This window comes from Vulpes vulpes, chromosome 13, assembly GCF_048418805.1.
Source record: "Vulpes vulpes isolate BD-2025 chromosome 13, VulVul3, whole genome shotgun sequence".
NCBI classification, from domain to species: domain Eukaryota; kingdom Metazoa; phylum Chordata; class Mammalia; order Carnivora; family Canidae; genus Vulpes; species Vulpes vulpes.
Window position 1 is genome coordinate 120,242,676 of NC_132792.1, and position 16,239 is coordinate 120,258,914.

At 39.9% G+C, this 16,239-nt stretch overlaps 1 protein-coding gene and 1 non-coding gene across 2 annotated transcripts in view; both read left to right on the forward strand.

Moving 5' to 3' along the window:
• Positions 1-26: 26 nt before the first annotated feature.
• The window catches only part of FBXO28 (F-box protein 28), a 31,313-nt gene continuing 15,100 nt past the window's right edge, over positions 27-16,239 (forward strand). Inside the window, exons 1-2 of the mRNA XM_026003463.2 lie at positions 27-332; positions 11,968-12,077. Coding sequence (XP_025859248.2) covers positions 66-332; positions 11,968-12,077 — 377 coding nt within the window. The 5' untranslated portion in view covers positions 27-65. The remainder of the gene's footprint in view (positions 333-11,967; positions 12,078-16,239) is intronic.
• Positions 16,061-16,167, forward strand: LOC112923587 (U6 spliceosomal RNA). The gene has a single exon (XR_003235720.1). It is a non-coding gene; the product is annotated as a U6 spliceosomal RNA (small nuclear RNA).

Below are 16,239 nucleotides of genomic sequence, written 5' to 3' on the forward strand. Positions count from 1 at the left end.
GGAAGTGACGCACCGGAAGCGCCCCTGGTCCCCTTGCAGTGGGGGGAAGGAATCAAACCCCCAAGATGGCGGCGGCGTCGGAGGAGCGGATGGCTGAGGAAGGAGGCGGCGGCCACGGCGACGGCGGCCCCTCTTCGGCCGCCGGTTCTGCCCAGCGACTGCCCCCCCCGCCCCCGCCCCCAGCCCCGCAGCCGGGCTCCCAGGCGCCCCCAGCCCCGGCGCTGGCTCCCGACCAGCTGCCTCAAAACAACACGCTGGTGGCGCTGCCCATCGTAGCCATCGAGAACATCCTCAGCTTTATGTCCTACGACGAAATTAGCCAGCTCCGCCTGGTGAGGCCCCCGCGGGACCCCCGCCGCCCCCTCCGCCGGCCGCGGTCTGGGGAGGGGCGGAGCGGGGAGCGCGTCCCCAGGGGAGGGAGCCGCAGCCGGCTCCAGTACGCGGGGTGCCGGCGCCGGGCGGCGGAGGCGTCCCCTTCCTGCCGCGGGGCTGGGGGCTCGCTGCCCCCGCCGGGAGCCGGGCGTCCCAGCGCCGGCCCGCGGCTCCGGTCGCCCCTTGGGTGCTCCGGCGTCCAGCCCCGCGGCCGGGCCGGCCAGGTTCGGTGGGTCGGCAGGAAGCGCGCCCTGTGCCCCAGCCTGGCCCCCCGCAGCCCCGGACCCAGGTCTCCCTGTCGGAGAAGATGGAGAAGGGTCGGCAAGGCCTCCCCACACCCGGGGGGCCCGAGGGGCCCGGGGGGTCCGGGGGGCGAGAGCTCCGGGGGGGCCCGCTCCCCAGGTGACCGGTAACGTAGAGCCCACCGAGAGCGCGTCCGGCTCGGCCTCGCCCGGCACTCCCGCCCTCGGGGAGCACCTCGCCCCCGGACAGGGTTGGTTTCTCCCGCAGTTCGTGTTCTAACTAGTGACTTAACGCCCACCCGCCAGCTTCAAATCTCAGGAGTTGAGTGGTTTCCGGAACGGACCGACGAGCCGGTGGGCTTCGACCTCGCCCCCTCCCCCCACCCCCCACCCCCGCCGCCCCTGCAGGGGGTGACGAACCGCTTGGTTCAGGGACGTGTTTTGCTTCCTGTCGGGGAATTTATCTTTAAGTGGGAAGGAAATCGAAGGAGGTGGACATGTTGAAGAGATCGCAAACCGATTCTTTGTAGGAGCTAAATCTGTGCGGGGATTGTTTTTAAGAGGACAAAGACGTATTTCTGAATGTACAGCGTACAGCAATTTCCCCTTCACGGGCCACACTCTGGGTGTACACTTGCAGTTTTAACGGGATGATAATTGCGCTTTTTAAAGGGAACCATACTTTTTAAAGAAAGTTTATAAATTTTGGCACAAACTGATGACGCAAGGTTTTTTTTTTTCCAGTGAACCCAGCGGTTCTGCCCCTCCACCCCCGACCCCCCAGTCTGCAAGAATGGAAGATTCTTCGGTGAAAAAGTCATATTTCAAAATTGATTGTCCCTGAATTCCCATACATGTCATCCTAGAATTCCATATAGAATCTTAAATGTTCTTTCCGGTGTTTATAAAGGATGGTCTTTGATCGAGGTTCATGGTGTCTGGAAACTGGGCATAACATTTGATTGGATTGAGCCTCAGTCAGACAATGGCTTTTGTAAAGCTTGAAATATTCCCCAGTTCTGTTTTTTGTAAGTGTGGGAGGAAAACTGATTTTTTTTGTTTGTCAGTCATTTACTTTTTTAAAACATTTTTTAAGGGGGAAAAAACTAGCTTCTCAGGGGACAGAGTTAAAATACATCCCTCAGTTTATTAATAAATGAGATCTCTTTCAAGTGAAATATTCAGTTGCATTCTTAATTGTAAAGCAGTATCTATTCTAGCCTTTTGTTGCTTCAAAGATTTTCCATAAAGAGCCCCTTCCCATCCCCTGTGCTACCTTCCTTTTCACCGCACCCCACAAAAGATTCTGCAATTTTATGTCTCAGAGAGGAGTCTTTTCCCTCGGGTTTAGTAGTGGGGAACTATTTTCTTATTCCTTTGTTTACTTGAGGTTAATAGATAATTCTTAGATTAAGTGGATAATGTTTTGTGGGCATTTTGGCTTCAGATTGATTGGTTTGGTGTCATAAGATACAGTTCAGCATTATACAGGTAGCATTATAAAAGAAAGATGTTCTTTCTTGCCACTAGATGTCAGCATTAATTTAATTGTGGTCTCTTAATGAAATTGGCAGTCTATAAACAGTGCCTTGTAGGTGCTTTACTTCTACCTGAAGAGCTATTTGCTAGAAAATCAAGGAACTTTAGTATATATGCTGCTATCTGGAGTACACATTACATAGCTCCCTTCATTTTAAGGGTGTGTGTGTGTGTGTGTTTGTGTGTGTATGTGTGTGTTTAGTGGGATTAAGGCTGGACATGCTTGGAAGAGAGTCATATTAAGAATAGAATTAGTTTCCATAAAGCTATATGTCAGCTGCTTAGTGGTTGATGATCTAGTTTATGTACTGTTTGGATGTTTGGGTTCTTTTCTTTCTTCCCGGTTTACATGCCTCACTAGGACCTCAATTGTAACTATGGTTAGCACCAAAATTTGAGGACAGGCACACAAACCATATACTTATTACTCTATTTTCTTTAAAAGATTTGCCCTCAGTTGAAATTGCTAAAATAACAGTTTTCTGCTCTTTGTGCATTTAGTTGATGATAGTCTTTGCTTTCTGTTGCCATGAATAATTGAAATTTGACTCTCCAGTCTAGTTATTTCCAAGGGATTGTCCAGATCCCTTATTGAATTGTTGGTTTGTTTGGTCGTTTTTCCTCCCATTGACTATTGCTCCAAAAATGTACACATAGCCTAGAAATCCTGGTTACACAGAAGTAGTTCTTTAAAGATTTAATCGTATTTAAAATTATTTGGCAGAACACAGTTTTGAAGTGACAAAACTTGTACTTTGAGTTGTTTTTCCCATAAATCAGACAGATTTGTGCTGATGCAGCGTAAGACTGACACCTAGGCCCCCTTGACAATGGCAAAGGTTAAGAAGTGAGGTCCTACCCCTAGTTAGGGAGTAAATCTAAGCCAGGTTTGAGTGTTTGACTTTGACTTTGTGAGCACAGTGTTCTCACTCACTGAAAAATGAGTGTGGGAAGCTTTTTAAAAGCTGTTTTACAGGGATCCTATCAAATTTCTTCCTGTATGGTTTGAATGGAGCTCCTATAAATTTAATAGAATCCTATTAGTGGTTTAGGACATAAATATGACTGAGGGTTAAATTCAGAAGTCTTGCTCATTATCTAGAATGAAATTTTCTGGTAGGTAACAAAATACATATGTACTTTCATCCCAAGGTATTTCTCTAGAGCACTCTAGCAAGTTAAATATGTTACCCATTTATAGTTCCTTTTACATCTTTTGTTCAAATATGTGAGACAGGGATGCCTAGGTGGCTCAGCAGTTGGGCCACTGCCTTCGGCTTAGGTTGGGATCCCAGGGTCGGGGATTGGGTCCCGCATTGGGCTCCCTGTGAAGAGCCTGCTTCTCCCTCTGCCTGCGTCTCTGCCTCTCTCTCTCTCTGGGTCTCTCATGAATACAAAAATCTTTTTTAAAAAACACAAATGTGTGGGACAGTTTTATAGAGAAGGTTGATTGGTAGGAAATATGAAGGAAAATGAGAAACCATTACTTTTTTTTTAATAGGCAAGCTGTCTTCCTCATATCTCTTGTTCTTTGCCAGTACTGAAATTTTTTTTAACCTCAGGACATCTTTACACTCTTAAAAAGTTATTGAGGACCCTATAAGCTTACCTTAGAAAATCCTAGAAGACACAGGAAGAGACAACACATACTCTGTTAGCTGTCAGAAAAACTGTTAGGTGTCATGCTGCTATTGGGAAGGTCCACTGTAATGTTATGGAAGAACGAGAGTAAAAATGGTAAGTAACGTCTTAGTATTATGAAAATAGTTTGGCCTCAGAGCCTCAGAAGGATCTTGGGAATCCCAGGGGTCCCTAGACCACACTTTGAGAACCAAAGCTCTTTGTTGCAGCCTGATGGAGAATATATTCTCTGTATTGTTGATTTGTGGGGTTTTTCCCCACCATTGCATCATTAAGTTGATTTTATTAACAGGTACTTACAGGTAGGAGATTATGATATTTAGGGGACTATTCATTTTCTCCTACAGATTCTAGTCCTAAAGTGAAGGGATTCAATCAGTAACCCTGTCCACAGTGTCATGAAGACAATGGACACACACCCCTTCTTGAGCAAACTTAGAAAGCACCAGGATGGCAACTGCAAAGATAAGAAATACAAGAACGTTGAGGTTAATCGGGAGCATTTAATCAGAGAGGCTTCCTCAAGATAATGAGTTTTTATCCAGTTTATCCTTAGTAAAGGAGAGAGAGCATTCCCAGCAGAAAAGAAATGACGTATAATGTAGTGAAGCGATTGGAGCAGGGTGACTAATTAGAACTATGAGGCGATTGTTTGAAGTGTCAGATGTCCTAGATTAGTGTTCAGACTCTACCCCCGCCCCCCTTGCAATGTTCTACATTTTTTTATTTCTCAGACCGGCCAGATTTAAGAAACTATTTTGAGAACCTCCAGGGTTGACACCTTTTGCAAGGGGGCAACAAGTAGGGATCTTAAACAGCTTCCACCACTTAATTCATCATTATTTCCTAACAGTGACCAGAGGTACCTGCATACTCAGCAGAGCAGCACAGATTCTTTCGGGATGGGAGAAGGTCCTAGCTTCAAAGGATGGCCAATGTATATGATCCAATCTCACAATTTTTGAGACTAGGAGCAAAAGATAACCTTTGATAGAGGTTTCTTCCAACCACCCACTTCTAGCATCTTGTACTTAAGCTTGATCGAAGCAGGCATCATCAAGCTGTTGAGTTTCCCAAATATCCTAGGCCTCTGGGAGCATATGCTGCTGTTTCTGCAGCCTCCCCTTCTCTCCTAGAACAGATCTGTACCTTGAGGATACACCTCAAGTGTCAGTATGTCAGAAAAGTCTCTTTGGCTCTTCTCTGCACTTGACTGGGTAGTACTTCCGAGTTCCCATGCAACATGGTTGTACTTACAGATTTTACTGGAATTGTCTTTGGAGGGGCCAGTTGGGCACTGCATTTAGGCTCCATTTCATCAGGAATTCCAGTGGCCTTCTGTAGTCTATGATTCAATACAAATACTCAGTATTTGTTAAGTAAATGAAATATTCTTAAGAACAGCAGTATTCCAAGTAAAGGAGAGAAAATCAGTGTCATTGTGAAACAAATGTATTTTCTGTATAGATTATGGTAGTGCTAGAAAATGCACTGTTTCATATTTACCTTCAACAGAAGAGATTAGGTTTTTTTTTTAACTTAAGACCATTTTAATGGGAATGAAAATTGATAAAATGATGTGAAGTTAGTATGTAATAAGGGTAGCCATTTTCAGTAGTGCATCAGGCTGCGTGGTAACCATCATTCCACTCCCGTATTCATGAGAACAATGGTACAGATCATCAAAAACAGAATCAGAAAAGCTGTTCTATTTGGCTTTTAAGATGTAGTATAGAAATCCTGGGAACAGGCTTTTCTTCCTAATTGTTTTGCTCAGGCTAATATTAAAAGAAATTTTTATTTTCTTTCCAAGTGAATATCTAAGGGAGGATACCCAGAGAATTTTTTTTTAAGATTTTATTTATTTATTCATGAGTAAGGGGCGGGGGGGAGCAGAGACACAGGCAGAGGGAGACCCAGGCTCTATGCAGGGAGCCTGATGTGGGACTCGATCCCAGAACTCCAGGATCACGCCCTGGGCCGAAGGCAGGCGCCAAACCCCTGAGCTACCCAGGGATCCCCAATACCCAGAGAATTTAAGATTTGTTATAACTTTTTTTAATTTATTATTTTTTTTTAAATTTGAATTCAATTTAGTTAACATACACTGTGTATTAGTTTCAGGGGTAAAATTTAGTGGTTCATCAGTTTTATACAATACCCAGTGCTCATTACATTGTGTGTCCTCCTTAATGCCCATCACCCAGTTACCCTGTCCCCCCTCCAACAACCCTCAATTTGTTTCTTAGAGTTAAGAGTCTTAAAATTTGTTATAATTCTACCTGCAGATAATTAACTGTCTGTCTCTCTGTATGTGGTGTTATAAACAGTCCACACCACATAGACAGAATTGTTTAAGAGATTTTATCACCCATCGTTAACTGTTTTGCCACATTGCTCTCTCACTACTTATGTGCTCATTCTTTCCCTCTCTAAAAGTGTGTTGTATGTCCTCCACACAGATTATTTATTTCATTAAACCATTTAAAAGTAAAATGCAAATATGATGACATTTTGTCCTTTGTATAATCACAGTATTATCACTTCCCAGGGATTTAACATTCCGTTTTATATTATTATTTCTCAGTTTTCCTAAAAATGTCTTTGTAGGTTGTTTGTTTGTTTGTTTGTTTGTTTGTTTGTTTTGGTGGGGGATAGGGTTTTGAATCTAATAAAACATTTGTCTCCCTTTTTTTTTTTAAGGATTTTATTTATTTATTCATAGAGACAGAGAGAGAGGCAGAGACACAGGCAGAGGGAGAAGCAGGCATCATACAGAGAGCCTGATGTGGGACTCAATCCAGGGTCTCCAGGATCACGCCCTGGGCTGCAGGCGGCGCTAAACCACTGCGCCACCGGGGCTGCCCTTAAAACATTGGTCTCTTTAACCTAGAACATTCTCCCTACTTTTTTCATTCTTTCTTACAGTTTTGGCATTTTGAAGAATCAGGGCAGGTAGCTTATAAAATGTTCTGCAATGCACATTTGTCTGGTTTTTTTCTCATGATTGACTTCTAGTTTTTGAACTTTGAAAGGATTCTAGAAAGGTTTTGGTCTAGTGCCATCTCTCTGAACTTTGGCTGTGTAGTAAGAATACCCCCTGGTGTCCTTAAAATCTCATGTTGCCTCAAGAAGTCCTACTTGAGACTCGTGGCCAACAGTTTTCTGTAGCAGCAGTGTTAGACTCTAATCAGTTGAGAATAGTTAGGATTAATTATTTCGGTCTATAGAGCTGCAGATAACAAAATTTAAAAAGATACTAATTAAAAGCCTAAATTCTTAATTTAACTTTGGCCGCTGAATAATTTGATTGACAAAGGAAGACAAGCTTCTGTTGTCTTAAGTTCCTTCCAGTTTGAGGGTTATTGATAAGCAGCCTAGTCTTTGATAATAGCTTCTGGATTAACTGGAAAAAAACATCAAGTATTCAATTCATTGGAGAAATGTAGAGCACTAAATAAATACATGGAAAATTTGGTTCCATTACAGTATTTCCTTGACTCTCAGATATAGTTTCAAGTTTTAACATTTTTGAAATCAGAATGCATCTTGATCAACTTGTATGTATATTATTTTAGCAGTGCCTTTTTTTCCCCCAGAAGAGCTTTTATTGAATTTGGTAACATCTTAAAGTCTATACAGCATCTTAAACAAAATGAAAGAAGTCCACCCTTTTATGTTTCACAGCATCTAAGCTATCTGAAAAAGAAATGCTGCCAATTATAAGACCATTCTGATGTCAGATGTTAAAATACGAAAAAATATGCATTTTAGAATCAACAGATTTGATACCAAGATTAGGTTTAACAAGAGAAGTACAGGTTTCACAAATTTGTGGCAAGTGTGCCTTGCATGTTAAGGACTGTAATGGCACAAAAATCAAAAAAGATTCCTAAACAAAATGAAGAAAAATTTTCATTACTACTTATGTTAGAAAGTGATGGAAAAGAGTAAACATGGGCAGCCCGGGTGGCTCAGCAGTTTAGCACTGCCTTCAGCCCAGGGCATGATCCTGGAGACCTGGGATCATGTCCCATGTCAGGCTCCCTGCATGGAGCCAGCTTCTCCCTCTGCCTTGTGTCTCTGCCTCTCTCTTCTCTCTCTCTCTCTTTCTGTGTCTCTCATGAATAAATAAATAAAATCTTAAAAAAAAAAAAAAAAAAAAAAAGAACAGACACTCAAATTTAAAAAAAAGAAAAGAAAAGGGTAAACGTGACATTTTAAATCTTCCAAGTATTTAGCAAGGAAAAACTACATCTCTTCTAACTGGAACAGCAGTGCCAGAGGAACCCAGACTAAACTTTCCACTGGACACTGATGTGTATTCTATGAGCTCCCTGTTAGATTGATAAGTGTCTGTTTTTGCTGATCTCTGAATACAGAGATAGTTTTTGACATAGTCGTCATCTTTGTGTGCTAAACTCCAGAATTTTATTTTATTGCCTTGGGTAAATGACCAAATTGCTAGGATTTTTGTTGTATTTTTAATAACTAGGGAAATAAAATTTCTTCCTGTCAGCCTTGGGAAATTCTTAAAATACCCATAGATATAAAGCTACATTTTAAATGAGATAATTTTGCATTGCAAGTTAGTGTACATCATCAGCAGCTATCATTAGACTCTTTACTGTAGGGAAAATTAGTGTACAGTTGATCTTTGAACAGTGCAGGGATTAGGAATGCCGACCCCTGTGCACTTGAAAATCCACACAGAACATGTAACTCCCCCAAAACTACCAACAGCCTACTACTGACATAAATAACTGATGAACATATTTTGTGTGTTCTATGTATTATATGCTATATTCATAAAGGAAACTGGAGAAAAAAATCATGAGAAAAAGAACATATGTTTACAGAACTGGACTGTGTATTTATCCAAAAAAATCCATGTTATAAATGGACCCTGCAGGTCAAATTTGTATTGTTCAGGGGTCAATTTCTTCTGTTTTCCAGGGGCCACTTTACTGCTTTCTGGATTCTAAACAAAGATACATGATCTATTGTATCTTTGTTTTTGTGCTATTGGTCTATCAGTGCTATTGAACATCCAGGAAAGAAAGAACACCAAATTATATGCTGCTCTTTTCTTACAATAATATTGATTAATGCTACAAATATTTCTGACTTCAGCTTTTGTGGTGCCATTTTCATTTGTCTTTGTGACTTCTCTTTTTACCAGCTTTTAACAATAACGTCAGTTGAGACTTTATAGGCCCTTATTTTCTTACGTTATGCTTGTTCATTTGAGGGTTCATCTCCATTGATTTTGGCTATCCTGGTGTGAAATTTCTGGAACCACATATTTAGTCCTAATTTTATAGTTGTTTACAGAAAATGACCAGCTGTCCCCATACAAGATCTTTCCAAAAATGGGTGATCTTTAAGTTACCATCTGATTTCCCTGCTCAAAATATGGGAGATTTTATTCTCAGCTTTGCATGCACACCTGATCTATCCTGAGTAGTAGTTTGCTTGCCAGTGATTTATTCACTCCAGATTTGGTGCCTTTGCATGGGTCACAGCTCTAACTTAGCAGTCCTATCCTCTTTGCGAAGGTAATTTAAATCTTGTATCATGTCAACCGAGGCTTCCTTGGCTGACCTTATATGATTATTTATTCACATTCTCATCACCCAGCCAGTACTCATACACTTATACTGCTCAGTACTTAGACACTAGGTGAGTTTCTAGATTATCAGAATACATCCCAGCACTTAGTAGTTTTGGTGCAGCAAAATGCTAGTATAAAAATGAAATAATATAGGGAGTAACTTGGAAAGTATTTCAGTAATATCTGACCTTAATTTTTTTCTCTATAAATTTGCTGCTAAAAAATTATTTCTCTTATTTCATCTCAGAAATTACCAAAGAGGTTGCATAGCTCACAAAGACAAGAAGTTTCCTACCAGATTGTGTTAAAAGGTGCTTCATTTGAAACAGATCTGGCAACAACAACAAAATTATTTCTAAAGCCCTCAATTTTTATTCCCCAGAGGTGCCACTTTCAAGTCTTTGGGCTGATGCTATTTTGATAACTGTTGACTTTCTTCTGTGAAAGAGGAGAATTTAGTCTACTGTATTCCCTCTCATCACACATGTTAGACATACCTCCTCCTTCCCCCAATAACATAATAAACGTGGGGTTTTTTTCCACACATAAAGTTTCAGTATCAGTATTTGTGATGATACACTTGCTCAGGAATGGGGTACTGATTCTTAAAAGTTTAGTCCAGGGCTGCAGGAGCGGTTCCCAAGACCCTTTCAGGGAGTAAGATCTAAAGTATTTTCATTGTAGTTCTAAGTTGTTATTTCCACCTTTCACAAGTGGACAATGGAGCTTTCCACGAGCTCTGTGACATGTGATGATGCCAGCATACCAATAACTCATGAAATGTGTGCTTGTGTATTGTTTCTTAGAACTTTCTAAGGTAATACTTCAGTAGATTGAAGGCAGAAGCAGATATGACGATTCATTTCTGTTTTATAAAACTACATATCAAAGAGATTTCCAAAAATGTAACTCACTAAATATTTTGTTTTAGAAGAGTTTGTTGTTGTTTTTTTCCTTTATTTATGTTTTTTTCCTTTATTTATGTTTATTTTCCTTTATTTATGTTTCCTTTATTATGTTCCTTTATTTATTTATGTTTCCTTTATTTCCAGGGCACCTGGCTGGCTTAGGTGAAGGAGTATATGACTTTTGATCTTGAGGTTGTGGGTTCAAGCCCCATGATGGGTGTAGAGATTTCTAAAAAACATAAAGTTTAAAGCTTATGTTAATATGTATTGGTCTTATTATTGTAATTTTTTAATAGACATTGACTATATGTTAACAGCTGGTTTAGTTTAGTTAGAAATAGATCCTGCTTTATTCTAAAATATCAGTTATTAGGAATTACTCTTAGTTTCATTACTAAAAGTTCGCTATATTTTTATTTCCAAATGGAAAAGAAGTGTTTTCCTTAATGCCGTTTCTTTGGCATGCTATGATTTAGGAAGTACATAGTGTTTAATATTAGAGTACTATAGCCTTCATTAGCTTCAGTCCTGTTTCCCAGAATTTTTATCTGTGTATTCTCAGGAGAAAGCAAACATATCAAGAGTTTCATCAGCATTTCAGTTTCAACAAGATTTGTCAATTATTTGTGCTTGGGTGCTGTGAGAGATAGAAGCATATGACAACCCCCATCTAATCGCCTTGGCCTTGATCTAGATTTATCTCAGTGTCTTGCACTTTCAACATCCACACCTATACAGTGAGAACTAACATTCAAGTTGATGACTCTGAGTCACTGCAAAATTCTCAGCCATCAGAAAACAAAACAGATTTTGTGCACTGGGTTTCATTAAGATAACAAAGATACTGGCGTGTCTCAGAAATACAGCACCAGTGGAGCAAAATTTTCAAATGAGTACTAAATTAAACAATTTACTTAACAATTTTTAGAGAGTACTTTAGAGTTTATCCAAAGTGACTTTAGCATGTCTTGTTGCCCTTAACCCTAATGATAGCCCTCAGATACAGTAATATAGAAGGCTGACTCGGGCTTTCCAATGGTAGCTGACTTGCTCAAGAATGTGTAAAAGTTAGGCTCACAATCAGGTGTTCTGACTTATAATCCTGGGATTTTACTGTATAAAAAACAGTATTCCTTAAAGATTCAAAATAGTCAAGATTCTGCTCCATATGTTAAAAGATTTTATATTATGTAGGATATGAGAGAATATAGTATAGAGTAAATCTCTACTTAACCCTGACTAGTAGAATAAGAATTCTTATTATATAGATCCTATAAACTTGGTGAAAGGTTGAATATACTTTTGAGCTAAAAGAGAATTTTCTTTTTTCAACCCATTAAAAACCTTTTGAATTTGTTGTTTTACTGATCTTCAGGATAATGGGGATAAATTCAGAACATTGAACAAATACCTAATATAAAGGTAAAGTATTGCTTGCCTACACATAGTATTAATTTCTTAAAGTAATGTTGCAAGAGTTATAAAGTACGAGAGGTTCACCTCTTAATCTTTGTACCATCTATATATCATATGTACTGTTTGAGAGATTCAGACAGCACACTGGCACAGGGAACTTTCAGCCAACAGGAGTCTTAATTGTTACTTACTTGAATTTACATGTTAAAATTCTTTTTCCTCCTGCTGCCCAAAGGTTTGTAAAAGAATGGACTTGGTCTGCCAGAGAATGTTGAATCAGGGATTTCTAAAAGTGGAGAGATACCACAATCTATGTCAGAAACAAGTTAAAGCACAACTTCCAAGGTATGTTGGGCTAGTGGTGGCAATAATTTACAAATGGGAATTTTCATTGTTTCTTGGTTGGTGTTTTAAGTAATGGTTATACCCAACATGGGATGCCCTGTTGGTTTTGTTTTGTTTTTTTTTTTTAATCTGGGTAAGCTTACATTTTAAATGGTTTCCCATGTTTTTATAGGGAGGGTACTTGGATCACAATAAGTGATTTTGACTATGGTTTATCCTCTCTTACCATTTCTATTCAGCATTTTATTGGAGGTTCTAACCAACCAGGGCAGTTAGGCAAGAAAATGAAATAAAAGGCATTATTAGAAAGGAAGAATTAGTGTTCTCTCTTCATAGATGACATGATCTCACATATATCATATGTATAAGGAGTCCTCTGTTAGAGTTCATAAACAAGCTCAGCAGGGATGCAAGACATAAGATCAATATACAAAAAGGAATTGTAAAAAAAAAAAAAAAAAAAGGAATTGTATAATTATGTATACTCGCACTAAATGATCGGAAAACAAGATGATTCCAGGATGCAGGGATGGGGAGAGCAGGTGAAGGGGAGTGGGAGGTACAGGTTTTCAGTTATGGAATGAAAAAGTCATGGGGATAAAAAGTTCAGTATAGGGAATATAGTCAGTGGTATTAGAATAGCATTGTATGGTGACAAATGGCAGCTACCCTCGTAGGGAGCATGACATAGGTTATAGAGATGTTGAGTCACTGTGTTGTACATCTGAGACTAAGGAACTAAGGTAGCATTGTGTGTCAGCTAGACTCTGAAAAGGGAGGGAAGGGGGGAGGGGCCTAGCTGGCTCAGTCATGGGAGCATGTGACTCTTGATCTCATGGTTGTGAGTTCAAGCCCCACGTTGGGCATAGAGCTTACTTAAAAAAGAGGGACCATTCCATGTACAATACCATCACGAAGTATAATGACTATTAAAGAATTGTCTACTGCAAACTACAAAACATTGATAAAAGAAATTTAAAAAGACTTAAATAGAAAGACATTTCATGGTCATGGATTGGAAGACTTCATGCTGTGATGGTGGCAGTTCTCCTCAAGTTGATAGGCACATTCGGTGCAATCCCTGTCAAAATCCTAACTGTGTTTTTTGCAGAGAAAATAGAAATGAGAGTATAGAATACCAATCCTTACATGTTTAGTTAGTTCATTTTCAATAAGGATGCCTTGACAATTCAGAGGGGAAAGAATAATGCTTTCCACAGATGATGCTGGGACAGCTGGGTGTCTGTTTGTGAATGAATGAAGTTAGACCCCTTCCTCACACTGTCTACAAAGATCAACTCAAAATAGACTATAGACCAAAGTGTGTCAGGGTATACCTTAAATCCTTACATGGAAACAGTACTGACCTCCATGAACTTGGATTAGACAGTGGTTTCTTTTCTGTGACGCCAGAAGCACGAGTAGCAAAAGGGAAGAGTAGGCAGATGGGACTTCATCAGAATTTAAACTTCTGTGCTTCAGACAATGACATCATGCCAGCGAAGGATCAACCTACACAAGGAGAGAAGATAGTTACAGATCGTCTTTCCACTGGGGGACTTACATCCAGATCGTGTGAGGAACTCTTAGAATTCAACAGTAAAAAGACACAGAACCTGGTTTAAAAGTGGGCAAAGGACTTGAATTAGACATTTCTCCAAGGAAGATAAACTGGAGGCAAGCAAATACAGAATACTCAACATCAGTCGTCACCAAGGTGTTGTAGATAGAAACAGAGATACTCCTGAACACCCGCTAGGATGGCCCAAAGAAAGAAGACAAAAAATCTTAGGTAGGATGTGGACCAATCGGAACCTTTATAGATTACTGGTGAGGTTATAAAATGGTTCTGCCACCTTAGAAAACACTGTTGCTCCAAAGGCTAAACATAGAATTACCATATGACCTGGCAGTTTCACTCCTAGGTATATAGCCAAAAGAAATGGAAGTACAGCCACACAAAAAAGCTGGCACATATGTCTTCTGTGCAGCATTATTCATAACAGGCAGAAGTGGAAACAGCCCAACAGTCCTCACCTGATGATAGGATAATCAAAATGATGGTATGTCTCTATGATAGAATATTTGTGGGCAGCAGAAAAGAATGCAGTCCTTGATACATGCTACAACACAGATGAGGCTTAAGAACTATGCTGCATGAAAGAAGACAGACACGAAAATGCCACGTACTGTACAACTCCACAGTTACCTGCTGTGTCTAGAATAAGCAGATCCATAGAAATAGAAAATGCACTAGTGGCTCCCAAGGGCTGGGGAATGGGAGTGATTCATAATAGTTATGGGCTTTCGTTTTGTGATAGGAAAGATGTTTAGAAATTAAGTGATGCAGAAGCTTAGGCATAACAAAGTGAGCAGTCACCACAACTAAAAGACAACTTACAGAATGGAAGAAGATATTTGTAAATGACCTATCAGGTAAAGGGCTAGTATCCAAAATATTTAAGGAACTTATAAAATTCGGGGATCCCTGGGTGGCTCAGCAGTTTAGCGCCTGCCTTCGGCCCAGGGTGTGATCCTGGAGTCCTGGGATCAAGTTCTGCATCGGGCTCCCTGCATGGAGTCTGCTTCTCCCTCTGCGTGTGTGTGTGTGTGTCTCTCTCTCTTTCTCTCTCTCTGTGTCTCTCATGAATAAATAAATAAAATCTTTAAAAAAAAAACTTATGAAATACAACACCCCAAAAAACAAATAATACAATTTAAAAATAGGCAGAAGGTGTTCTTGAGTGGCTCAGTCAGTTAAGCATCTGACTCTCAATCTCAGGGTAATGAATTCAAGCCCTGTGTGGAGCCTGCTTTAAAAAGGGGCAAGGGGAGAGAAGACAAGAACAAACGTTTTTCCAAAGAAGATATGCAGACGGCCAACAGACACATGAAAAGATAATCAACATTTCTCATCATCAGGGAAATGCCAATCAAAACCATAATGAGACCCCACCTCACACCTGTCAGAATGGCTAAAATCAAGCCAAGAAACAACAAGTGTTGGTAAGGATGAGGAAAAAGGGGAAGCCTCTTGCACAGTTCGTGGGAATGCAAACTGGTGCAGCCACTGTGGAGAACAGTTTGGAAATTCTTCAGAAAGTTAAATATAGAGCTACCCTACACTCCAGTAATTACACTACTAGGTATTTGCCCAAAGAATACAAAAATACTAATTCAAAGAGATATATGCACCCCAATGTTTATAGCAGCATTTCTACAATAGCCAAAGTGTGGAAACAGCCCACGTGTACATCAGCTGATGAATGGATAAAGAAGATGCGGTATATACACATATTCTATTATATATATATATATATAGTTTTACAAATGTTATATTATTGCATATAATAGAATAATGCTTAGCTATAAAAAATAATGAAATCTTGCCATTTACAATGACATGGATGGAGCTGGAGAATATTATACTAAGTGAAATAAGTCAGAGAAAGACAAATACCATATAATTTCATGCATATGTGGAATTTTTTTTTAAGATTTTAATTTATTCATGAGAGACACAGAGAGAAGGGCAGAGACATAGACAGGCAGATGCTCAACCACTGAGCCACCCACGTGTCCCACTTATATGGAATTTAAGAAACAAAACAAACTCGCAAAGGGAAAAAAGCGAAGGAAACCAAAAAATAGACTCTTAAATGTAGAGAACAAACTGATGGTTGCTGAAAGGGAAGTGTGGGGGGGATGGGTGAGAGGGGTTGGCAGGGGCACTTATGATGGGCACTGGATAATTGTGTTGAAGTGTTGAACCACTGGGTTGTACACCTGAAATTAACTTTACACTGTATGTTGACTAGCTGGAATTTAAATAAAAACTTTAAAAAAATAAAAAATAATTTTAAAAAATTAAATGGTGGTAGTAGGTACACAACTCTGTGAATATACTAAAAACCATGAAGTTATACACATTAAAAGTGGTTTTTATTATTGTGAATTATTTCACAATAAAACTAAAAGTTTAAGTGCTCGCTTCAGCAGCACATATACTAAAATTGGAACGATACAGAGAAGATTAGCATGGCCCCTGCGCAAGGATGACACCCAAATTCGTGAAGCGTTCCATATTTAAAAAAAAAAACTAAAAGTTTAAAAGGGAGCTGGAGGCACCTGGGTGGCTCAGTCAATTAAGCATCTGACACTT